Source organism: Talpa europaea (assembly GCF_964194135.1).
Source record: "Talpa europaea genome assembly, chromosome: 7".
Taxonomy (NCBI): domain Eukaryota; kingdom Metazoa; phylum Chordata; class Mammalia; order Eulipotyphla; family Talpidae; genus Talpa; species Talpa europaea.
Window position 1 is genome coordinate 131341027 of NC_140074.1, and position 18958 is coordinate 131359984.

The 18958-nt window shown below is 57.7% G+C and overlaps 1 protein-coding gene across 1 annotated transcript in view; it reads right to left on the reverse strand.

The window, feature by feature from the left end:
• Window positions 1–8964: 8964 nt before the first annotated feature.
• The window catches only part of SDK2 (sidekick cell adhesion molecule 2), a gene marked incomplete at both ends in the record, with an annotated part of 223168 nt that continues 213174 nt past the window's right edge, over window positions 8965–18958 (reverse strand). The window contains 3 exons of the mRNA XM_084238690.1: window positions 8965–9318; window positions 16525–16651; window positions 18715–18853. Of these exons, the coding sequence (XP_084094816.1) occupies window positions 8965–9318; window positions 16525–16651; window positions 18715–18853 (620 nt within the window). The remainder of the gene's footprint in view (window positions 9319–16524; window positions 16652–18714; window positions 18854–18958) is intronic.

The window sequence follows — 18958 nt, forward strand, 5'->3', positions numbered from 1 at the left end:
TTGGATTTAGAACACCCTAATTCAGAACGCCCTCCTCTTACCTAACTATATCTGCACAGACTTGACTTCCAAATTGGGGTTCCTGGTGAACATGGGTTTTGAGGGAGACACTATTCAATCTATTCCACTCCCCTTGGCCACCTCATCCAGGGGTCACCCCAGAACCCCACAGAGGCTCCAGCAGGTGTGGACTTAACTGGATGCCACTTTAAACCTGGGGTCAGCAAACTCCGCTTGCTTTGGTGTTGGCCTGTGTGCTAAGAATGGTTTTTAGCATTTGTAAAAGCTTCGGGGAAAAAATGGAAAACAGAATGCTATTTTGTTGCACGTGAAAGTGATATAAAATTAGAAAGTCAGTGTCAGTGAATGAAACGGATGGGAACACAGCCAGGCCTTTATGGCTCATCTCTGTTTGCCGGCTGGGGGGCCGGGGCTGGGAAAGACCACATGGCCTGAAAATCTCCTGCCCTTTAGAGAAGAAAACATTTGCTAGCCCTGCAGACAGCCTTGCCCTGAAATAATGATTCTCACCTGGTCTGGGTTGTGGGGGTGGGGGGTTCTGAGTGTGGAGGCCCCCTCCCCCTCCAGGGCAGCTCTTCCAGGTCCCTCTAGGACCATGGTTATGGGTGAGCAAAGGGCCGGGTACAGGGATGCCAGGCCGGCCTGGGTGCACCCCGGCTCTGGCACACGCCCTGCACATCCCTTCCCCTCGCCATGTCTGGGTGTCCTTATCTGTTAAGCCCGGGCAAGCGACATTCCTGATTCGGGCAGAGAAGGCCTTCAGCAAGATGCCGGGCGTGGACGTGCCTGGCAAAGGTCAGCGGTGCCACTGCTGTGATTTGGCCCCAGCTGGCTCCGGAGGCTGCAGACAATGGAAAGTCAGATTGTTAACTTTTCTAACGTGCCAGAGGATCCCATTTGTTCTGGTGAAGACTCCCAGCAGGGCTGTGTGGGTCTAGTTGCTCTCTCATCCTCATGACGCAGAGCATGGGGGAAATGCCCCCCCGTGTTGCTGCCCAGGGTATTCACGCTCTGCTCCCAGGAGCCCATCAAGGGCTTGATTAGGAGGCACTCGGCTCCCAGGGGCTCCTCCTATCCATGTGCCACCTTCTCTGTGTCCCCTGGGAAGACTGGCCTGTGTGCACTGCACCCCAGCACCCCTGACTTCCTGCTGAAGTGGGGAGCATGAAGAACTCTGACAGGAGAGGGAGGAGGGAGAGCCAGGCCGTGGCTGGTGGTCCTCTACCTCCATTGGCCCCTGTGGCATCTGACTCCATGCAGCCTTTCCGTCTGCAGGTCCCAGTAACTGCTGACTTGGGGTGCCCTAACCCTGCGTCCTGCCCTGCCCTGAAGTACCCTTTGCCTTCCTGGTGAGAGTCTCTTTATGAAATGCTCCTAAGTGATCCTAATCTGGTGCCATCTTTGCTGGAAGAGTGACGAGTATACTCTGCAAGGCCGGTTATATTCCCGCTCTGAAGCCCCCATCATTTCTCAGCTTCAGAAGCTTGTGATGGACAGGAATTCCAGAAGGCAGCGTCCCGAGGCAGGTGGGAAGGCTGGAGAGTGAGCAGACTGTCGAGGATGGCGCCTCGACTGTGCCGAGAGCCCGAGGCTCCTGCAGGATTCCTCCTGAGCCGCTTTATCCGGGAACAATGGCTGTAATCCCTTGATGGGTAGCGTGCTTACAAATCACGGTCCGTGTAATCGCCTTAATACCTGCACACTTTTCCCCAAGGCGTGCAAAGCAGTTTTCAACTTCCCCATTTTCCGGAGGAGGAAACTGAGGTTCTAAATGTTTCGCAGGAACCCCTGCATCTGGGGTGGAGCTGGGATTTGAACCAGGTGGCCCCTGCAGCAGATAAACATAGGGTACCCCAGGCCTAGCTGCAGCACAGCACTGGTTCGCTAGCAGTAAAGTCCCAACCAACCCAAAGGGTTTGGTTGACCTGGACGGTGAACTTTGGGCAGAAAGTGAACTGAAGACTATTTTGTTTTTTTCCATTTACTTTTTTTTTTTTAATTTATTTTATTTATTTATACAAGCCCTGGGTACAGTCAGAAGCGCGGGAGGGTGAGAGAATTCACCAGAGCCAGAGCGGGGAGCAGAGCAGGCAGAAGGACCGAAGGACACTGCTGAGGGGAGCAGCGGGCGGCAGGAGAGGTCTGCGCGCCATGCGGGACCCTCCTCCGGTGGCCGGGGAGCAGCTGGGGATCGAACTGGCGCTGCAGAGGCTGCGGGCAGCTTCGCAACCCAGAGCTCAACTGCTGCGCCACCGGGAAGGCCCATCCATTTACTTTTTTCATGGTACAACTTAGCTTCTCAGCAACTGGCTTTCCACAGCGCAGACAGCCCCGAATGGGAAGTGGTAAGGTCTGGGTTTTGTCATGCCCCTGGGGAGGGCATTGATCAAAGGGAGCCAAACAGCTGGGCTGACCTGGACTGAGCTGATGGCTCAGACTTACCAAGGCTTCTCCCCTCACCTGCTCACCTGCGCCTAACTGAACCTCCTCCGTAACCCACAACTTCTGAGCCAGCTGCTTCTGTGCCTACTCCACGCCAGAAGCTGAATGTCAAAAAGAAAAGTAGCAGTGGCTTCCTCCATCTGTGGCTCCAGTCAAGCCTCATTGCCAAGTGCTTTGCCATCAAGATTGGGAGATGGATAAAAGCAGCTTTGATGGTGCTGGACCTGACTCAGGTTGCAGGCCAGAGACACTGGGGTGGAGGGCAGGGCCTTGCTGGGGTCACCCCTGCCATGTTTCATTTCATGAATCTAACCTTAGAGAAGGCAGAAGTTGTGCCCATTTCACAGGTGGGGTCATGGAGGCTGGAGAGGTGGAACTTGAGCTTGAGCTGGAGTTTATGGGAACCCAGGTCTGCCACTTCTGGGGTCTTTAGGGTTGACCACAAAACATGCTTTTCCTGTTTGGTCACTTTGGGGGGGTTTAAAAAGAAATGCCACTGCATTCTGAGAGGCCTCCTGGTGCTTTCCAGAAGAGGCTACCTTCCAGGTAGGAAGGAGGCAGTGGTGTCACACCTTCCTGCCCCACCCTGACTTCTTAGCAGATTTATCTTTCTCTTTTTTATTTTTTTTTCGGTTGGGGCACAGGCATTGTCTTTTTCCCTGGTGTGTTTGGCCAAAGCTACACACTGGCCACCGGCAGGGAGGGACCTGTCTGGGATTAGAAATGTATGAGGAAGAAGTTTGCAGCTAATGTGCACTGAGACTTCTGGGTCAGAACAAACATGATTTGACTTTTTGTGGCCAAAGTCCTTCCTTTGAAACCCCACGATTTTATTGGCTCTAGTTATCCTCCTGATTGGGGGTGCATCACTCATTTTCCCCTGAGAAAATGCAGGGGCACCTTAAGTTGCGCCATTTGTAAATGATCCTTCTAGAACTAGAATCCACTCTTCTGTCTGCAGTTCTAGAATGTCTTTCCGTTGTTACCCTTCACCCAGTGTGGTTACAAAGAGTCAATTATCACTGGTCCCAAACTTGTTTATGCCAGTTTTACTTTTTATAGTAATGACACAGTTTAATTAAATATGACCTCAGTGGCTCAGACAGGAGTGCTTAAAAGGAGAGCAGTTCTTTGGCAATTACATCGAATACTTTGGAAAGGGATTGCTCTGATAGAGGAAAGTGGCAAAAATAAATGTGTTCAGTTAACCATGGACAAGAGCCGTAAACAAGGAAAAAAAAAAAATAAAAGCTAGGGTTCGGCTCGTGTATCAAGTCACAATTTCTACCCTGGCAAGCTGAGATCCCTGCGTCCACCTGTCTGTCTCTCGTCTCTCCAGGTTTGAGGCAGAGGTTTGGTCTGTGAGCTCAATTATCTTACAGATCTAAGAAGAGGTGTTAATTTCCTAGTTTGTTAATTTTCCGTTTCTTACCTGTTCTTGGGCAACATCCACACTCCTTACCTGCAGAAGCAGAGACCGGAAGGAAACCCTCAGTCCTTACTTCCTAGGAAAGATTTACTTTTCTTTAAAGAGACAGAGGCTGGAATTCACTGAGATGATTTTCAGATGTGAGTTGTGGAAGAAAGACAAGAAAGGGCCTCATTCGTGGCGCAAGGGGTTAAGTCTCAGCACTATGAAGCTATCGGCAGCTGCTCTGTAGCATGAGTTCGATCCCAAGCTAGGGAGCAACCCACATGGCGCAGCAGACCTTTCCTGACTCGCCCGCTGCTCCCCTCAGCAGTGTACTTTGGTCAGTCTGCCTGTTCTGTTCCCCACTTTGACTCTGGTGAATCCTCTCACTCCCCGCTACACACCTCTAGCCTGCACCCCTACAAGGAATCCATTCTTCAAAAAAGAAAAATGCCCGATAGGAACAAGTGGGTGAATGAATTTACATTTGTGTGATTTTAAAATGTTGTGTATCTGTGTAGAAAAACTGGGGTGTAGGTCAGAGGTGTGGGTGTGTGTGAGAGGATTCACCAGAGAGAGAGTGGGGAGCAGAACAGGTGGATCAACTGAAATCCACTGCTGAGGGGAGCAGCGGGGAGACAGGAGAGGTCTGCTGCGCCATGTGGGTTGCTCCCTGGCCGGGGATCGAACTCAGGCTGCAGCGGTGATAGGGCTGAGACTAAACCCCTACGCCACCAGGGAGGTCCCCAAATTTGTGTTTTAAGTAAAGTATACGAGATACATAGATGTAGCTTTCGAATTTCCTGCGTTAATTACGTTATGACTGGTTGAGCAGCCTTTGTGAATAAGCACCTGCTGCACCCTTACAGCCTGGGTCACACAGACTGTGTCCCATGAGGGTGTCCTCGAGCCACATGACACTTGCCGTTCAAATCATTTCTCCATCACTCTCTTCTTGCCTGACTCCACCGGAGCTGTGCGTCTACGCGTAATGCAGCTCCGCTCGCACCTTGATTCCAGTCCTCACTCTAAGCCTGGGTGGACTTACTGGATCTCCTGCATCAAGATCCCTGCGATGTGAGGTGCTGGTTTTGTAAAATCAGGAATGAAAATGGGTGAGGAACTTGCCTTTAAATAGCCAGGCGGCGACATTTCTAGAACCACCCTGCTTGAGTGCAAGTTCAGGCTTTTGAAGGTCGCTTACATTCTCCCTGGTCCAATCTTCCTCCTATGGGGTTGTCTCAAGGCGCCGTTGAGTGATTCAATGGAGAGTGAGTAGGACAGTGCCTGGCAGAGGGAAGCTGGGCAAGTGGAGGTGACAGCCATCCCCACTCTTTGGAACTTTGTCCTTTTGCCTCTGATCTGGCTGAACGAGACAGGCTCTTAGGCTAAAAGTGTAGAATAAATAAAACAGTGCACGCCACTTCACGGATCATGTGGCCACTCACCTATCAAGAAAGCAAATAAGTTGGATCCTTGCTTGTCTCTGCAAAAATGTTTGGGGAGCCGACTGCTGGAGCGTGAAGGGGGGGGCAGGGTCCTGCTGGCCTTCCAGTGAGAAGAAGGAATGGGCATCCAAACTCCAAAACAAAATGTTTATTTATAAAATACTGACAAGTTTGACAGGACATGGGAATTCTCGGGGTATATATGTCAAACCAATTTCCTCCTTACCTTTCATTTAAAAAATAAACCTGCTAACAAGCTATAGGACATATAGATATATATATTTTTTTTTTCTTACAGACAGACACCCGCCATAATGAATACTCTCCCCATAATTTTTCATTATATCCTTTAAATCAAAAAAATAAAGATTTGCGTTGGTTTTCGTTTTTGGAGTCTCTATGCATAAAGAAAGGTAACACGTGTAAATGCATTTGGTTATTCTCATGGAAACAGACAAGGGGTGGTCCCGAGCGGGCAGCTGTGCTCAGGGTGGGGTCAGGGCTGCCGCTGGGCAGGACCACGCAGAGGCACTCAGAGCGGGCGGCAGTGCTGCTGCGCCCCCTCCAGCCCCGCGGCCCCTCACCCAGTGTGGACCCCTCCAGACATGTACCTTGGGGGTGAGGGAAGCCCCGCTCAGGGTGGGCTGTGGGGGAGGTCTGGCACCTTGAAAGCACTGCCCAGGGAGGTGTGGGCAGAGACAGAAGGCCTCGAGGCAGCCTGCGCCGGGCGGGGCAGCCGGAAGTGTCCTGTTTCCTCTGATCGGGCCGGCAGTGTCTGGCGGGGGCACAGGGGCGATCTGGGTGTGCAAACTCCCTGGAATGCTGGGAGACGGGCTTGTGGAACCCGGAGCCGCTTTTTGGTTGTCTTGGCAGTCTGGGTGCAGAGCTGATGCGAACCCCAGAGGCACGGTCACGAGGGGGAAGGGCAGCCCCGGGTGCCAAGTGTGGGCTCCTGCGCGGGACACCAGGAGATTTCCCGAGGGCACAAAGAGACAAAGAAGAGGTGCCAGGTGGCCAGCGTCCCTGCTGCAAATGCAGTGGCAGGGAGGGCACGTGGTGTCAGGTCGGGGCGGGGCTCCCTCCCCCTCGGGCCAGGCCCACCTCACTTCTGAAGTGGTCATGTGTCTGACAGGGCCCAGGGGCCCGCGTCTCCCCACAGATGTGTAAACAGGGCAGAGAGTTCCTCTTAGAACTCTAGAGATCCACAGCTGGAATCCTGGGCTTCCAGATGTGACTGGGGGTGGGGTGGGTTGACCATGGGTCTGGAGAAGGCTGGGACTTTCGCCTTGACCCGCCTCCTTGGGGGGCTGGTCTGAGGGTCCTGGCTGGCAGGGTCCTCACCCTCTAGAGGACAGATCCTCCCAGGGGAGGGACTCAGGCTGCACGGGCCTTGCAGAGGAGACTCCTTCAGCATCAGCGGCAACCGCGAGGCATTCTGTGCCTATCAGTGCGTGTGTGTGAGGGCGCCATCTGGCCCGTGCACACGTATCAGCCTGGGTGTGAACTGGCGTGTGGGAAGGGGCGGGGGCGAGCATCTTCGTGCCCCGGGCGATCCGTGAAAGGCACAGGGTTTGGCCTCACGTGCAACACGCACACACGGGATGTTCTTACTCGTCCCTGCTGTCCCCCGCCCTGGCCTCCCTGGGCTGGATGAGAGTCATTCCCTAGTGCCCCCTGGGAACTTCCTTAAATGGTGAAGGGCAGATTGGGAAAAGGGGGAGGTGGGCACAAAGGAAGCAGCTGAGAGGAAGAGGAAGCTGTGCTCCGTGACAGATGTGCTGCTATGGTGATGCCAGATGTGCGTGGGGCGGACCTCCGTCCTGGGCCCCGCGTCGGAGGGGGAATGTTCACCTTCTGTGTGTGACGTCCGTGTTGGGAGGTTGCTGTCGCGCCCCCGGCCTGCCTGCTGAGCACCTTCACTGCCTTTCTACATGTTCCGGGGTCCGCGTGTTCGCCTCACCCCCAACAGGCCATCGCCTCCCCGGGGAAGGGGCCAGCAGGGCCCGTGCTCAGCACCCTCATGAGCTCTGCCCCCACCCCAGGGCCCTGCTGAACTGAGCATGTCTCATAGCAGCCCTCATCCCCCAGACCCCACCCCCACCTCCGCTGGGCTGGCTTCGGGTGTCCAGGGAGCCAGGAGGCTCCTCCCCGACCCCTGGGTGTCCGGAAGTCCCAAGCTGATGGGAAGATACAGGCCAGGGAAAGTGGCTTTTTAAAGAACATTCCTTGGAGCAGGCTGTTGTGTTAACGCTTGGCCTCCCGTCAGCTACGCTTGTCCCTTGGGCCCACCGGACCTGTTCTCCCTCCAGCCTGGGGGACCGTGGGCGCTGTGTCCCCTGAAGCCTGCTAGGCCAAGCCCAGCCAGGAAGACAGGACAGGGGGTCGGGTGATCTTTGTGGTAAACGAGGTGCCAGGCAGCCGGGCAAGCTCTGGGGGCTCCAGCCTCTGGCCCGGTCCCCTGGGTGCCTGCAGCTGTTTTAGACATAGAGACCCGTGGGCTCAGAGCGAGGGAGATTCAGCTGTGAGACAGACTCCAAAGGGATTTGTCTTGGACAGGAGCTCTAGGCCCTTTTCTTGGCAAACACACATGTGTGCGTGTGCACGTATGTGGAGGTGTGTGCACATGTGTGCCTCAGGAGGAAGCGTCTGTCCAGGGAGAACCAGGCATGCCTAGATGGCTACCTGCCCCTCCAGCCTGGCTGCCCAGCTCGGGCAAGGTGCTTTTCTTTGCCTTAATGACTTTCCCTCTTCCTTTAAGAAAGAGGCAGGTGGCTGCCTGGATTGCCAGAAAGGTAAACCAGTTTCCTCCTCCGTCCCTGACTGCTGTCACCCCTGCTCAGCCCAGCGACGTCAAGCCAGCACCTTCCGCTTCTGCTCCCAAATTCACCTCTGTGTGCAGGACAGTGGATTCAAGCAAAGGGGGGGGTAGGGGGCGGGGCTCAGAGGTGGGTTCTCTCCCCACCCTTGGGGACCCCCTTCCTCGGATTCACTCAGATTCACAATAAAAAGCATTTTAGGAACAAGAAACTAGCTGAGCAAATCCCCACTGTTTGTTTTCCTTTCTAAATAAACCAAATGCCTGTGGGGAAGAAGTGGAGCAAGGTCAGGGAGGGTAGTGGGGGCTGAGGAGCCGGGCCTGGGGGGGGGCGTCGATGTCTGGGGTGGGGAGGAGCAGCACAAGAAGGCGAGTCTGCCCCAGGGTTGCTCACCCCTGTGTAGACCCAGCCTGCCAAGGGCCCAGGGCTTCTGCACACGCAGCTTGCTGAGCTTCCAGAAGCTTCTTCTCCCCTTGGCCATGCCTGTTTTACAGCCCTCCAGGGTTCTTTGCCTCCTCCCCTCGCTCTCTCTGCGGGGTCCACCCCATTCCGCGTCGTCCGCACTGTTCCCCCAACTCTGCTTGCTCCCTGAAGGAGCAGTGAACCCCACGATCTGGAAGGCGACCAGTGGCTGGCCACACACGTGTTCTCGTGGTTTCCTTCTCCCTCTTCTCAACACCGGCTTTGCTGGCCCTGGAATCTCTGGAAAAATAAACTTGGGAGGTGAAGAGTTGACTGGTTTCTTGGTGTTTCTGTTTTCTGGCAGGCGGTGCGGGAGGGGCGGAGGGGTGTGGGGCTTCTTTCTTCTCTTTTTCCCCTTCCGATGTCAAACAAATGACGAAAATCCTGCTATAGGAGCCCGGGAGCCGGGGGCCAGGCTGCTGGGGGGGCGGTAGAGGGTGCTCTGCTGACTTGGGGGGTTAGGAGGATTTTGGGGCGTTGGGGTCCGACTGGCCTTGGGCCGGAAGAGGCTGCCCTGCTGGGCGCCGCCACTGTTGGCCGCGGTGGTGTGGTCGGGGTCGCCCGAGTCGCTCTCGGTGTAGCTGTAGGCCTGTGCCCTGGAGATGCCCTTCTGCTGCCGCCGCCAGGAGTTGTAATACGTGGGGTCGCTGATGTAGTGGTTGACGAAGGAGTGGGCCTTCTGGTGGTTGGAGTCCACCTCGTACTCACTGTCGCTTCCCTGGGGGGACAGAGAAGCGGGGGTCAGTGGCCCTGGGGACAGGGGCAGAGGGAGGGCTGGAGGGCAGGGTGCCTGGTGGGTTTCTGGGGGCGGCCTCCTGCAGGCCCTGGGCTGTGGGTACCTGCGCCCGCCCTGCCCATCCTCTCTGTCTCTGAGGATCTGCTCTTCTGGATATTTCATGAAAAATGAAGCACAACATGTGTCCTTCGTGTCTGACTTCTTGGAGCGAACAAAGGCTTTTTATTTACAGAATATCGCTTGCTAACCCTGGAAGGTGTCCACCTTCCCAGATTGGTTTTTGGGGGTAGCAAAGAACCCTCCTCCCCTAAAAGCTCTCAGACTGACACACGACCCTCTGTTCCCCATCACCCCAGGTTCAGGTACCAGACAGCAGGGACAGGACCTACATCCTGGATTTCACTGGACCTATGCAAACTAGCTCAAGCTTCCCTGCTCCCCTCTCCTGTGGGAACCTGCACAGTTGCCCACATTTTTCTCCTGCTCCCTCTGTGTCCTGGTCAAGCCTGTGAGCAGGGGGGTGCCCTGTGAGCAGGGGGGTGCGGGGCGAGAGGGGTGTCTTCCTGGGGACTGTGAGTAATGAGCCACGTTGGCAAAGGCTGTTGTCTCCATTCCTAAACAATAACAAAGCCCACATTTCAGACCATAGGCCCACCCATGGGACGCCATGGCCCCCTCCCTGGCTGCCTGCCTGGGGGCAAAGCCAGGCCCAGAATATAAGACTTTGAGAGGCACCTGGGTCTGAGCAGAGGCCGGTGCTCAAGCACTTGTGATCCAGAGTAAAAGCGACACTCGGCTCTAGAATAAGTTCAAGGATATTAAAATAAAATAAGGGGTCCTCCCTGGTGGCACAAGGGGTTAAGACGTAACCTATGAAGCTATCAGCAGTCACTGCAGCACAAGTTCGATCCCTGGCCAGGGAGCTACCCACATGGCGCAGCAGACCTCTCCTGTCTGGCTCCCTGCTCCCCTCAGCAGTGTATTTCAGTCGATCTGCCTGTTCTGTTCCCCACTCTGTTGCTGGCGAATCCTCTCACCCTCCACACCTCTGGCCTGTATCCCAGCTCTTGTATATATACACAAATAAATCTTTAAAAAAATACAATAAAATAAAATAAGTCAAAGCAGCACATCAACACGCGTTTCCAACCTTTACCCGCCAACTTCTCTGGTGCCTTTTCTGGTCCATTTCAGAAAACATCAGATATTAAATAGTTGCTAAATTGCTGTACTTTGGTGTCCTGGGCCCCTGCGTCATCCACCGATGGAGAAATCAGCACCAGACAGACGGGAGCCCGTGTGAGCAGGAGAGCGAAACAGGAGGGCTCAGAATCTCGGCCTAAAAACACCAGGCACCCCTCCCCCTCCCCCGGCTCCCAGCACTTTTCAGAACTAATAAGACAGCAGATGGGAAGCCCTTAGAATGCTCTGGAAGAGATGCACTGTGCTTTTAGTGCGCTCGGGGAAATGCTGCTCAGCAGGCCCTGCCTCGCTTGCCTCCTCCCTGAAGCAAATGCAAGCTCGGCGGGGCCCATTTCACCACCTAAATGGAACACGCTTGGGCAAAAGACCAAAGTGCCACCAGCAGTCCAACAGTCCAAGGCCCATGAGCTGGGCGAGGCGGGCCGCATCCTGGTTTACAGGCCAAGAGAACCAATGGAGGGAAGCGTAATGCCAGCTTGTTCTCAGCAAGTCAGAGTCCTTGGCGGCATCGAGACCCTCAAGAGAAGCGACTGTGGGGACAGGGCAGTGATGATGGTGGGTTGCCAGGGCGCCCGCCTGTGGCGGGGAGCTGCCATATTGAACCCCCACCTCTGTGCTGCAGCTTCAAACGCTACCTGCCTGCTGATAAGACTCAAGGGCAGAGACAGGAGGGGGTTCTGCCCAAGGAAACGATGACTCGGCTCGCAGTCAGATCTGCTGGACTTTCCAAAACCCACGCGCTCCTACACTCAGGGCAGAGGTCAGAGGAGGGAGTTCTTCCAGCCTGGGGATTTGATGCCCCCCTATCAAGCAGCTAATTTAAGTCTCTGCCCTCCCTCCTCCTCAGGCCAGCCCCTCTCCTCGCACCCGCCCCCCAGCAGACACCCCCAGGACCTCAGCCTCTTTGCCAGGCAGGGCTGGCTGCCAAGACAATGGAAAGTCCCTCACTGGCCCCCCCATGATGCAACGTGGCACAATACAAGCTCCTTTCCCTGCTGCAGCCCAGCTGCTGGCCGGGAGTGAACAAAGGGCTGCAGGGACGGAGGGCTCCATATGGCGGGAGCAGGGAGGGCTGAGCTGGGCACCTGACGCCAGGGGCTGCGGCAAGCAGGCCAGAGGAGGGGGCGGCTGAGGACCCTGAGGTGGATGCCTGATGCAGCGGGCTGGGGGTCCTTCTGGTCCCAGAGCGGTGAGGGTCTGTGAGTGGGGGGGGTGAGAGGGGAGCACCCCACAATTTCCCTTCCAGGTTAGACCTCTCTGGGAGGGCACTCTCGAACCTGCTCAGTTGCCAGCATCCTTGCTAGAGGTTCTAGAACTTCATCGAGTCCCAGGCCCCAGCCCTGGAGCGGAATCCCATCACTGTGGGGCCAGCCCAGGGCAAGTGAGTCCCTGGGGAGGAGGTGGCGGCCCAGGTCCGACTCTGTCTCTCACCAGCCAGATGTGTGGGCCCATCTCTTAGCCTCCCTCGGCCTCAATACCCTGGTCTGTAAAACGGGGGATCCCTGCAGCTCTCAAGGGGAAAGGCGCTTGTATAAGAGAGACTGAGACGGTAAGGATGCCCCTGAGTGAGAAGGGCCCTGATGTCCCCCCTGAGGTCAGAAGGGGCAGGGCCAGGGGGAGGTTGCTGGGCGGCTGCCACCCCACCCTGGGCCTGCTTGGCAGAGTCATGGGGCTCTCTGGGACTCCTGGGGACACAGACCCCAAAGCCCATTCATCCAGCTCCCATCTGCTGAGCACCTACTGTGTGCCAACACTCTGTGGGCAGATTCCCAGTGGGGACGGGAAACAAGGAAGGAAACTCAAGAGCAGCGGGCCCTGCAGGAGGCAGGGGTCGGCTCCCTGCCCTCGCTCAGCCTCCCAAGGCAGAGGAAGGCGAGGTCTTTGCATCAGCCACTGGGCTCCAGCCTCCACCTCCGGAACATCTGTTTCTTCTCTGGATGGGGGTGGGGTGAGAAGAGACGAAAGCAAGCGAGGGGGGCAGAGGCCTCCATTCTGGCTTTCAACTCTCCCTTGGCCCTGGGTAAATGAATGCAGCTTCCCAGTGACGGCTGCACAAAGGGGCCTTTCATGCGCTGCTGCAGGCCCGCAAGGAGGTGGGGAGGTGGGGAGGAGGGGGGAGCCCCAACTCCAGGCCTGCTGATGGACTGGCAGGAGGGAGTACCCCAGAGAAGAGAAACAAAAGAGATGGGCAAAGGCAAGTCTTGTCTCTTGCTGTTCTGTCCCCGTCTACAGGGTCCCTAGCACCCAACTCAGCTGGAGCTGGGGCCGGTGCTGCCAGGTTGGGGGATGGTGTTGACACCCCCGGGGCCAGGCTGGGTCACCCCTTTGGTTGAAACTCCTGCAGTCTGGCAGGAAGGCGCTGCCCCAGAGGACCCCTCCTCTGTGATCCCCAGGGCGCCCCCAGCCCCATGAGGCATGTATCCCCACTGACGCGCTTTCCTTTGAACTAGCTGTGTCTTCCCCCACAGGGGCTGCGCCTGCTGGGATAAGAGGTGGGGGTGTCAGTGCTTTCCTTACTGGATGCCTCCCCGCCACCCCCTGGAGGAATTTTGTCAGGCCCTGGATTCCCTGCATTTTCTATCTGGATGTCTTCCAGGAAAGTTCTTTAGATGTTAGGTCACGAGGACACCTGTGCCCTTGCCGGTGAGGAGACTGCCCACAGCTGTCAGGGATGCCTGGGTGAGGACCTCCCTCGAGGAGGGAGGCCTCTCCTTCCACCTGCCCTCCGCGCCAGGGAGCTGGGCCGGGCCAGGCTGCCATGGCCCCCCAGCCAGCGGGCCCCACATTTGAATCTGCACTGCCAGTCCTGAGCCCCAGGACCAAGGTCCCGCTGCTGGTCTGCTGGAGCCTGTTTCCCAGTTATTGAATTCCTCCCTCCCAGCACAGCCACAGCTTCCACCAGCATGTGTGAAGTGCAGGGTTAGCTTCTTGGAGTGTTTTCTAGTTTGTGGGGTTCCAGGATCTGCATGTGTCAGGCTGAAAAAAGCTGGGAGACAAGGGCCAGCGCTGACAAAGGAGACCCTTGGTGGAGGGAGGGCGAGGACAGCTACCCCCCGACTCTGCAACACCCCCGCATGGCTCCCTTCCACATAGGGCCTAGCCATGTTCACACTTCCAGGCCCAGCTGAGATGCCACTTCCTCCAGGTTGTCCTCCAGGGGCTTCCTGGTCTCTGGGACGCCTCACGGGGGCTTGTCGGCACCACAGGGAACAGGAAGCTTTTTGTCCATCACTTCCCCCTTGAAATCAGTTACTGAGGTGCCGATATTTTTGTGAGAAATAAAAAGACGTGATTATTAGACACACGTGGTCCTCTCTAGGTCAGGACACCCCGTCGGGTGGCTTGCACGGGTCGGTTCTGCCGCCACACATGCGCACTGGGCCTGAGGCGGTGCAGTGGGGTGAACACGTCTTTTTGGGATAAAAAAGTGGAGTCATATGCACTATTAGCCAGAAGTCATATGCAAAACTCACTCAACCAGCGCTTGGGCCTCCCAGGTGCCCCCAGGGTCCAGCTGTGTGGGGGCCACAGGAGCCTGCAGGGGCGAGAGCTGACCCATTCTTGTCTTCACCCGCCCCACCCCCACTCCTGCCAGGGAAGGAGGGGCACCCTCTGCCCGGGCTGGGAGCCGTGCCTGCCTCTTAGGGCCCTGTAACTGTCCAGGGTGATGATGTGGGGCCTGACACCCAGCGGAGGCCCTCGAGCGGGTCCTCTCCTATTTCTTACTTTGCACGTCGCTTAAGCCCATGATGACTCGCTGCCCCGGGAGATGACAAAGATTTACACCTCCACTGGGCGGGGCTCCACTGGGCTCGCCCCTGGCTTGCAATTGCCCCTCCTCTGAGATGTGCTCACCAAGCCATTCTCTGCCACGTTCAGGCTCTTATTTTGAAAATGAGCGTAGAACGCAGCCAGGCTTCACTTTCAGAAGTGCCAGCAAACAAGCCACAGGTCTTTCAATCTTAGTCTTTGGGGTTTCTCTGTCTGGAACCCACTTCCACTAGCACCCCGCAGGTGAGGCGCAGCTCCCACCTTCACCCCCTGCTCTCTGGGCACAGCAGCCCCTTCCCCCAGCTTCCCCCACAGCCCCAGGTGGGCTCACATGGTATCACGTGTCTGTTCATGAGCAACGTGGGCTCTGTCTCTGCCACCATCTGGCAGGGGGCGGCTGGGCAGATTTCCCCACTTTTAAGAGTGAGTTTTGAGGGGTCTGACTTAGGATATGAGACAGAATCATATGCAAAATTCACTGTCAGAGGACCTGGGGGGCGGGGGCTTCAGAACAAGAGCAGCTGAAGTTCAGGGTCAGCCTGTGTGGCTGCTGACCCGCAGAGAGGCAGGAGGAGTGGACAGTCCCAGCCTCCCCTCCCAGACACTCCATCGTGGCTCTGCTGCTCCTGTTGCTTCGCACGGTGATGAGGGCAGCGGGGGGCTGGCTGTTCTGTCCACAGTAAGACCCTCTGGCCTGCCCTCTGTGTCCTGTATGGGAATCTCCAGACGCAGGGGTGGCTACCCAGGGCGCCGGAGCATCCGGCACTTCCTTCTGCCTTCAGCTGAGGACTGACCCCGATGGATGGGCACTCGGCCAGCAGGCACGGCAGCACAGTGCCCATGCTGAAGGCCAGGGCAGCCGATGGGGCAGCCGGGGAATGCCATGGCCTGGGCCTTTCTGCCTGATTCTGGGAGAGGATGAAGCACCAGCAGGGCACAGGGCTGTGGGCACAGAGTTCCACAGCCACTGCCTTCACCCTCTCCACAGACATCGAGTGGCTGAGTCCAAATGGTTACTAAATGGTCATTACCCTTGCTGGGCAGAAAGAATGAAAATTCCTGCTTCGGGGAGGCTGCACAGAATGAAATGCTCCTAACAGAAGTCCTGACCTGCATCACATGAGTCCCTGCGCAAGTCGGGCTGAACTGGGGTCTCTGACCCTGCCAGCTCTGCGCCGGGGCCTTCCCTCTGGCCTCTTGGCTTCTGCCAGGTCCATCAGGGGCCTTGGAGCTGAACAAAACAGCAGCGAGGGGGAGGCCCTGGGTCCAGGCCGGTCACCAGATCCCAGCTCACTGGCCCCTCCTCCCGGCCCACAGCCCTGGTCCCTGCTGGTGCCTCGTCCTCTATGTCCTCTCCCAGAATTGGGCGGAAAGGTCCAGGGCGTGGGACACAGTGGCCTTTCACAGCCCCTGCTTGCAAGCGCCAGGCCTGGCCAAGGCCGAGAGCCCTGGGCGGGAGGCCGTCACCTCATGTCACTGGAATGCACACATCCCCTCTCCCCACAGCTCAGGACGGTCCCTGGGGGCCGCCATGTCCTGAGTCTGCCAGAGGCACCGCCCCTGTGTGTGTGAGCACTGAGTGCCAGCCTGTGCCAAGCTTCCCTGTGCCTAACCTCGGAGAATTCGCCCCTTATTGTTCCTGCCCATTCTTCAGATGCAGAAACCGAGGCTCGAAGAGGTGATTTACCACCCCCAGGACGCCCCAGCTCAGAGGGAGCAGAACCTGACCCAAACTCAGGGCGCCACCTCCCAAGATTAATGCCCCGCTGCTCCACACTGCTCCCCACCCGGGGCACCTGGTGGCTCCGGGGCACCCAGACCTGTTTCTGGACCCCTCTGGCCCTGACGGCCTAAGGTTAGCAGCTCTCGGGCCCCTGCAAAGGCCAGATGTTCTTTCAACGCCCCAGCCTGTCCTGTGCTCCTTCACCGGCCAGCACTACTGCGTAATTGACGCGGGGTGACTCCAGCAGACCACGCTCTTGGGGGTTCTCTGTGGTCAAGGTGCGGGGAGCCCTATTAGCAGTGGGTGCAAACTGAGCAGAGCTTGGGTGGTGGCAGCTGGCCCCCGTGGGACTTCTGGAGCATTGCCTGGGGCCCCTGAGATCTCACACCCCCTTAAGGACGGGGCAAGGAAGCTCCTTGATGGGCCGCAGGCCCAAACTGCACCCTGGGAGGGTCGCCCGGGCCTCTCGAGGCCTGTCCCCCGGCCCTCACCTGCGAGTCGGACACCTCCGAGGGCTTCTCGGTCAGGCTGCTGCTCTCTGCGGGGATGAGGTCGTTGTACTTGGCGACATCCTCGTCGGAGTAGTGGAGGCTGCCGGGGCTGGGCCTGGGGGGAGACCTGCGGAAGGGAGGGGGGAGGCTGAGGGCAGTGTTGCTCAGGGAAGGCCCCCATGCCGAGGGGGTGCTTCACGGGCCAGCTACGGGGCATTGGGACCCTGGCGGGGCATGTTCCAGAGCATCCCTGCGCCCCATGGAGGCAGAACCTCAGGGGAGTCCGGGCGCCTGCACCGCAGACGAGCTCCCCCTGCAACCCCTACACGCATGGAGGGCGCTGGAGAGGGTTAATGCACAGGTGGAGCTGGCAGGGACTACCGGCTCCCCCTCCCTCATGCCCACCTGTGCCCCAGAGAAAGCTGTTTCCGGGGGGTGTTAGAAGCCTACGGGGAGTCATTTGAACAAGCCCCTGGGATGGGCGGGTGCCTCAGCCCTTGCCTGCTGATGGGGTTCTGCTGATGACCAGAGAGGGTGGGGCAGTGGGCAGGGCCCCTTGGGGGCACCTATGACTGGAGTCCTCAAACACTCTGCCTGTTTGTGTCTCCTCAGGATGGGGTACAAGGGGGTACTGCCCAGGGTCTGACGTCCTGAGATCTGTCCAGGCAGCCCCAGGCTGCTGGAACCCTGGTTCTGAACTCTGGCTGGCCCGCACGGGGGTGCAGCAGCTCTGAGAACAATCCAGTGGCCTGGGAACAGGGCACTAGCACCCCCTCTGCACCCCCGAGCCTCTTCACCTCCATCCTTTTCTTGTATCTGATTTCATTCCCATCAACAAAGCCTCTTCTTTAAACACTTGAAAATAAACAGAAACAGTCCTGGCAGGGGCTTCTTGAGGACAAGACAGGCAAACGTACAATCCGAGGAGAAAATGGGGTTCACCTAGGGTGATGCTGTCCTGGTGACATGCAGGGTGAGTGGGGGGTGACAGGGTGAGTGGGGGGTGACAGGCAGGGCCCCGAGCCTGGGGCTGTTTGGGCACAGGCGGGACTTCTGTGTATACACAGCAGTGCAGGGACACGCGGGGGCCGTGCTGTGTACACTGTGGGCGCGAGAGGCCCAGGAGGCCCAGCCGGCCATGAAACACCCCCTTGTTCCGTGTGGCAGGGTCCCGGAGTCAGCCTGGCGGGCCGTGGTGGCCGTGCTGGGCGTGCTGGGCCCGAGCCCTGGCCTCGAATGGCCCTTCCCTTGGAAAGCTGGATTTGGCGGGGGATGAGAGCCGGGCCTCGCCGCCCGCCCGCCTCCCCCTGTGCCCGATGAACACACACAGCCTCTTCCCTCCAGGAGACAGAGCAGCTTTGTGAGCAGCTCTGGGAGAGGCCGCCCCACCCCCACCCCGGGCACCTCTGATGAGCCTGGAATGTTAATAGGGCCCAGGCCAGAAATGGGAGCCCCTGGGTCACAACACCCCAATCTCTGCTGAGCACACCACCGCCGGTTCATGTCAGGGGAAGTCAGCGGACCCTGCCCTTGGAAACGGGCAGCCTGGTGGCCACAGGGAGTGAGAACTCACGGGAGAATGGGAGCCGGCCCGTCAGCCTCAGCCTCTCCTGCTCGGCTGCTGTGGGAGGCTGGCCTCTGAGGACGCTGAGCCCGGCCTTGGGAGGGTTGGGAGCAAACTGCTCTCCAGCTACAGCAAATGTAAAGAGCAGAGGGCCAGGGGGCGGGGTCCGGGGTGGGTTGATACTCTGAATGAACTTTCCAGAATTGGGAGCAATCATGGGGGGACCCCTGGCACCTCTCATTTGGGCGTATGTGCCCAGCATACTTTTCTTGGGTGCCCCTCACCTTTGGGGAATGAGTCTAACATGGCTACAGCCTTGTTGCTGCAGCAGCTGGCTCTGAAGACCCGTAGGTGGGTTTGCGCAACCATGCAAGTGATTTGCATTCTGCTGTCCCTGGCATGAACCCCTCAGTCCCAACTGTGACTCTCGTGTGTGCAGGCCCGGGCTGCGGCCCCGGCTTCTGGTGGGGCTGCCGGGTCCTGCTGTGTCTTTCTGCTGGCCGTTCCCGGCCTGAGCTTGAGTGGCCTTTCAGGACAGGGTGAGGCCAAGTCTGGGAACTTGGCCAGGGAATGCTGCACCTCCCTCCCAACCCCAGCCTACTCCCGCCCCCCATTCTTGACTCTACCTGGTATAGAGCCCGTTCTTTCGGCAGAAGGAGTTCTTGACTGAAAGCCGCCGGTTGTTGAGTTCTAGGGCAGGAAAGCTGCTTTCGTCCAAGCTCATCATCTCCCCATGGCCCAGGGCACCGGACTTAGCACTGTTGCCTGGGAGGGAGATTGATGCCTGTCACTGATGTCATCCTTTACCCTGGGGGCCTCCCCCCACAGGCTGGGTCACCCCCTCTTTGAAGCCACAATAGGAGATGGAGG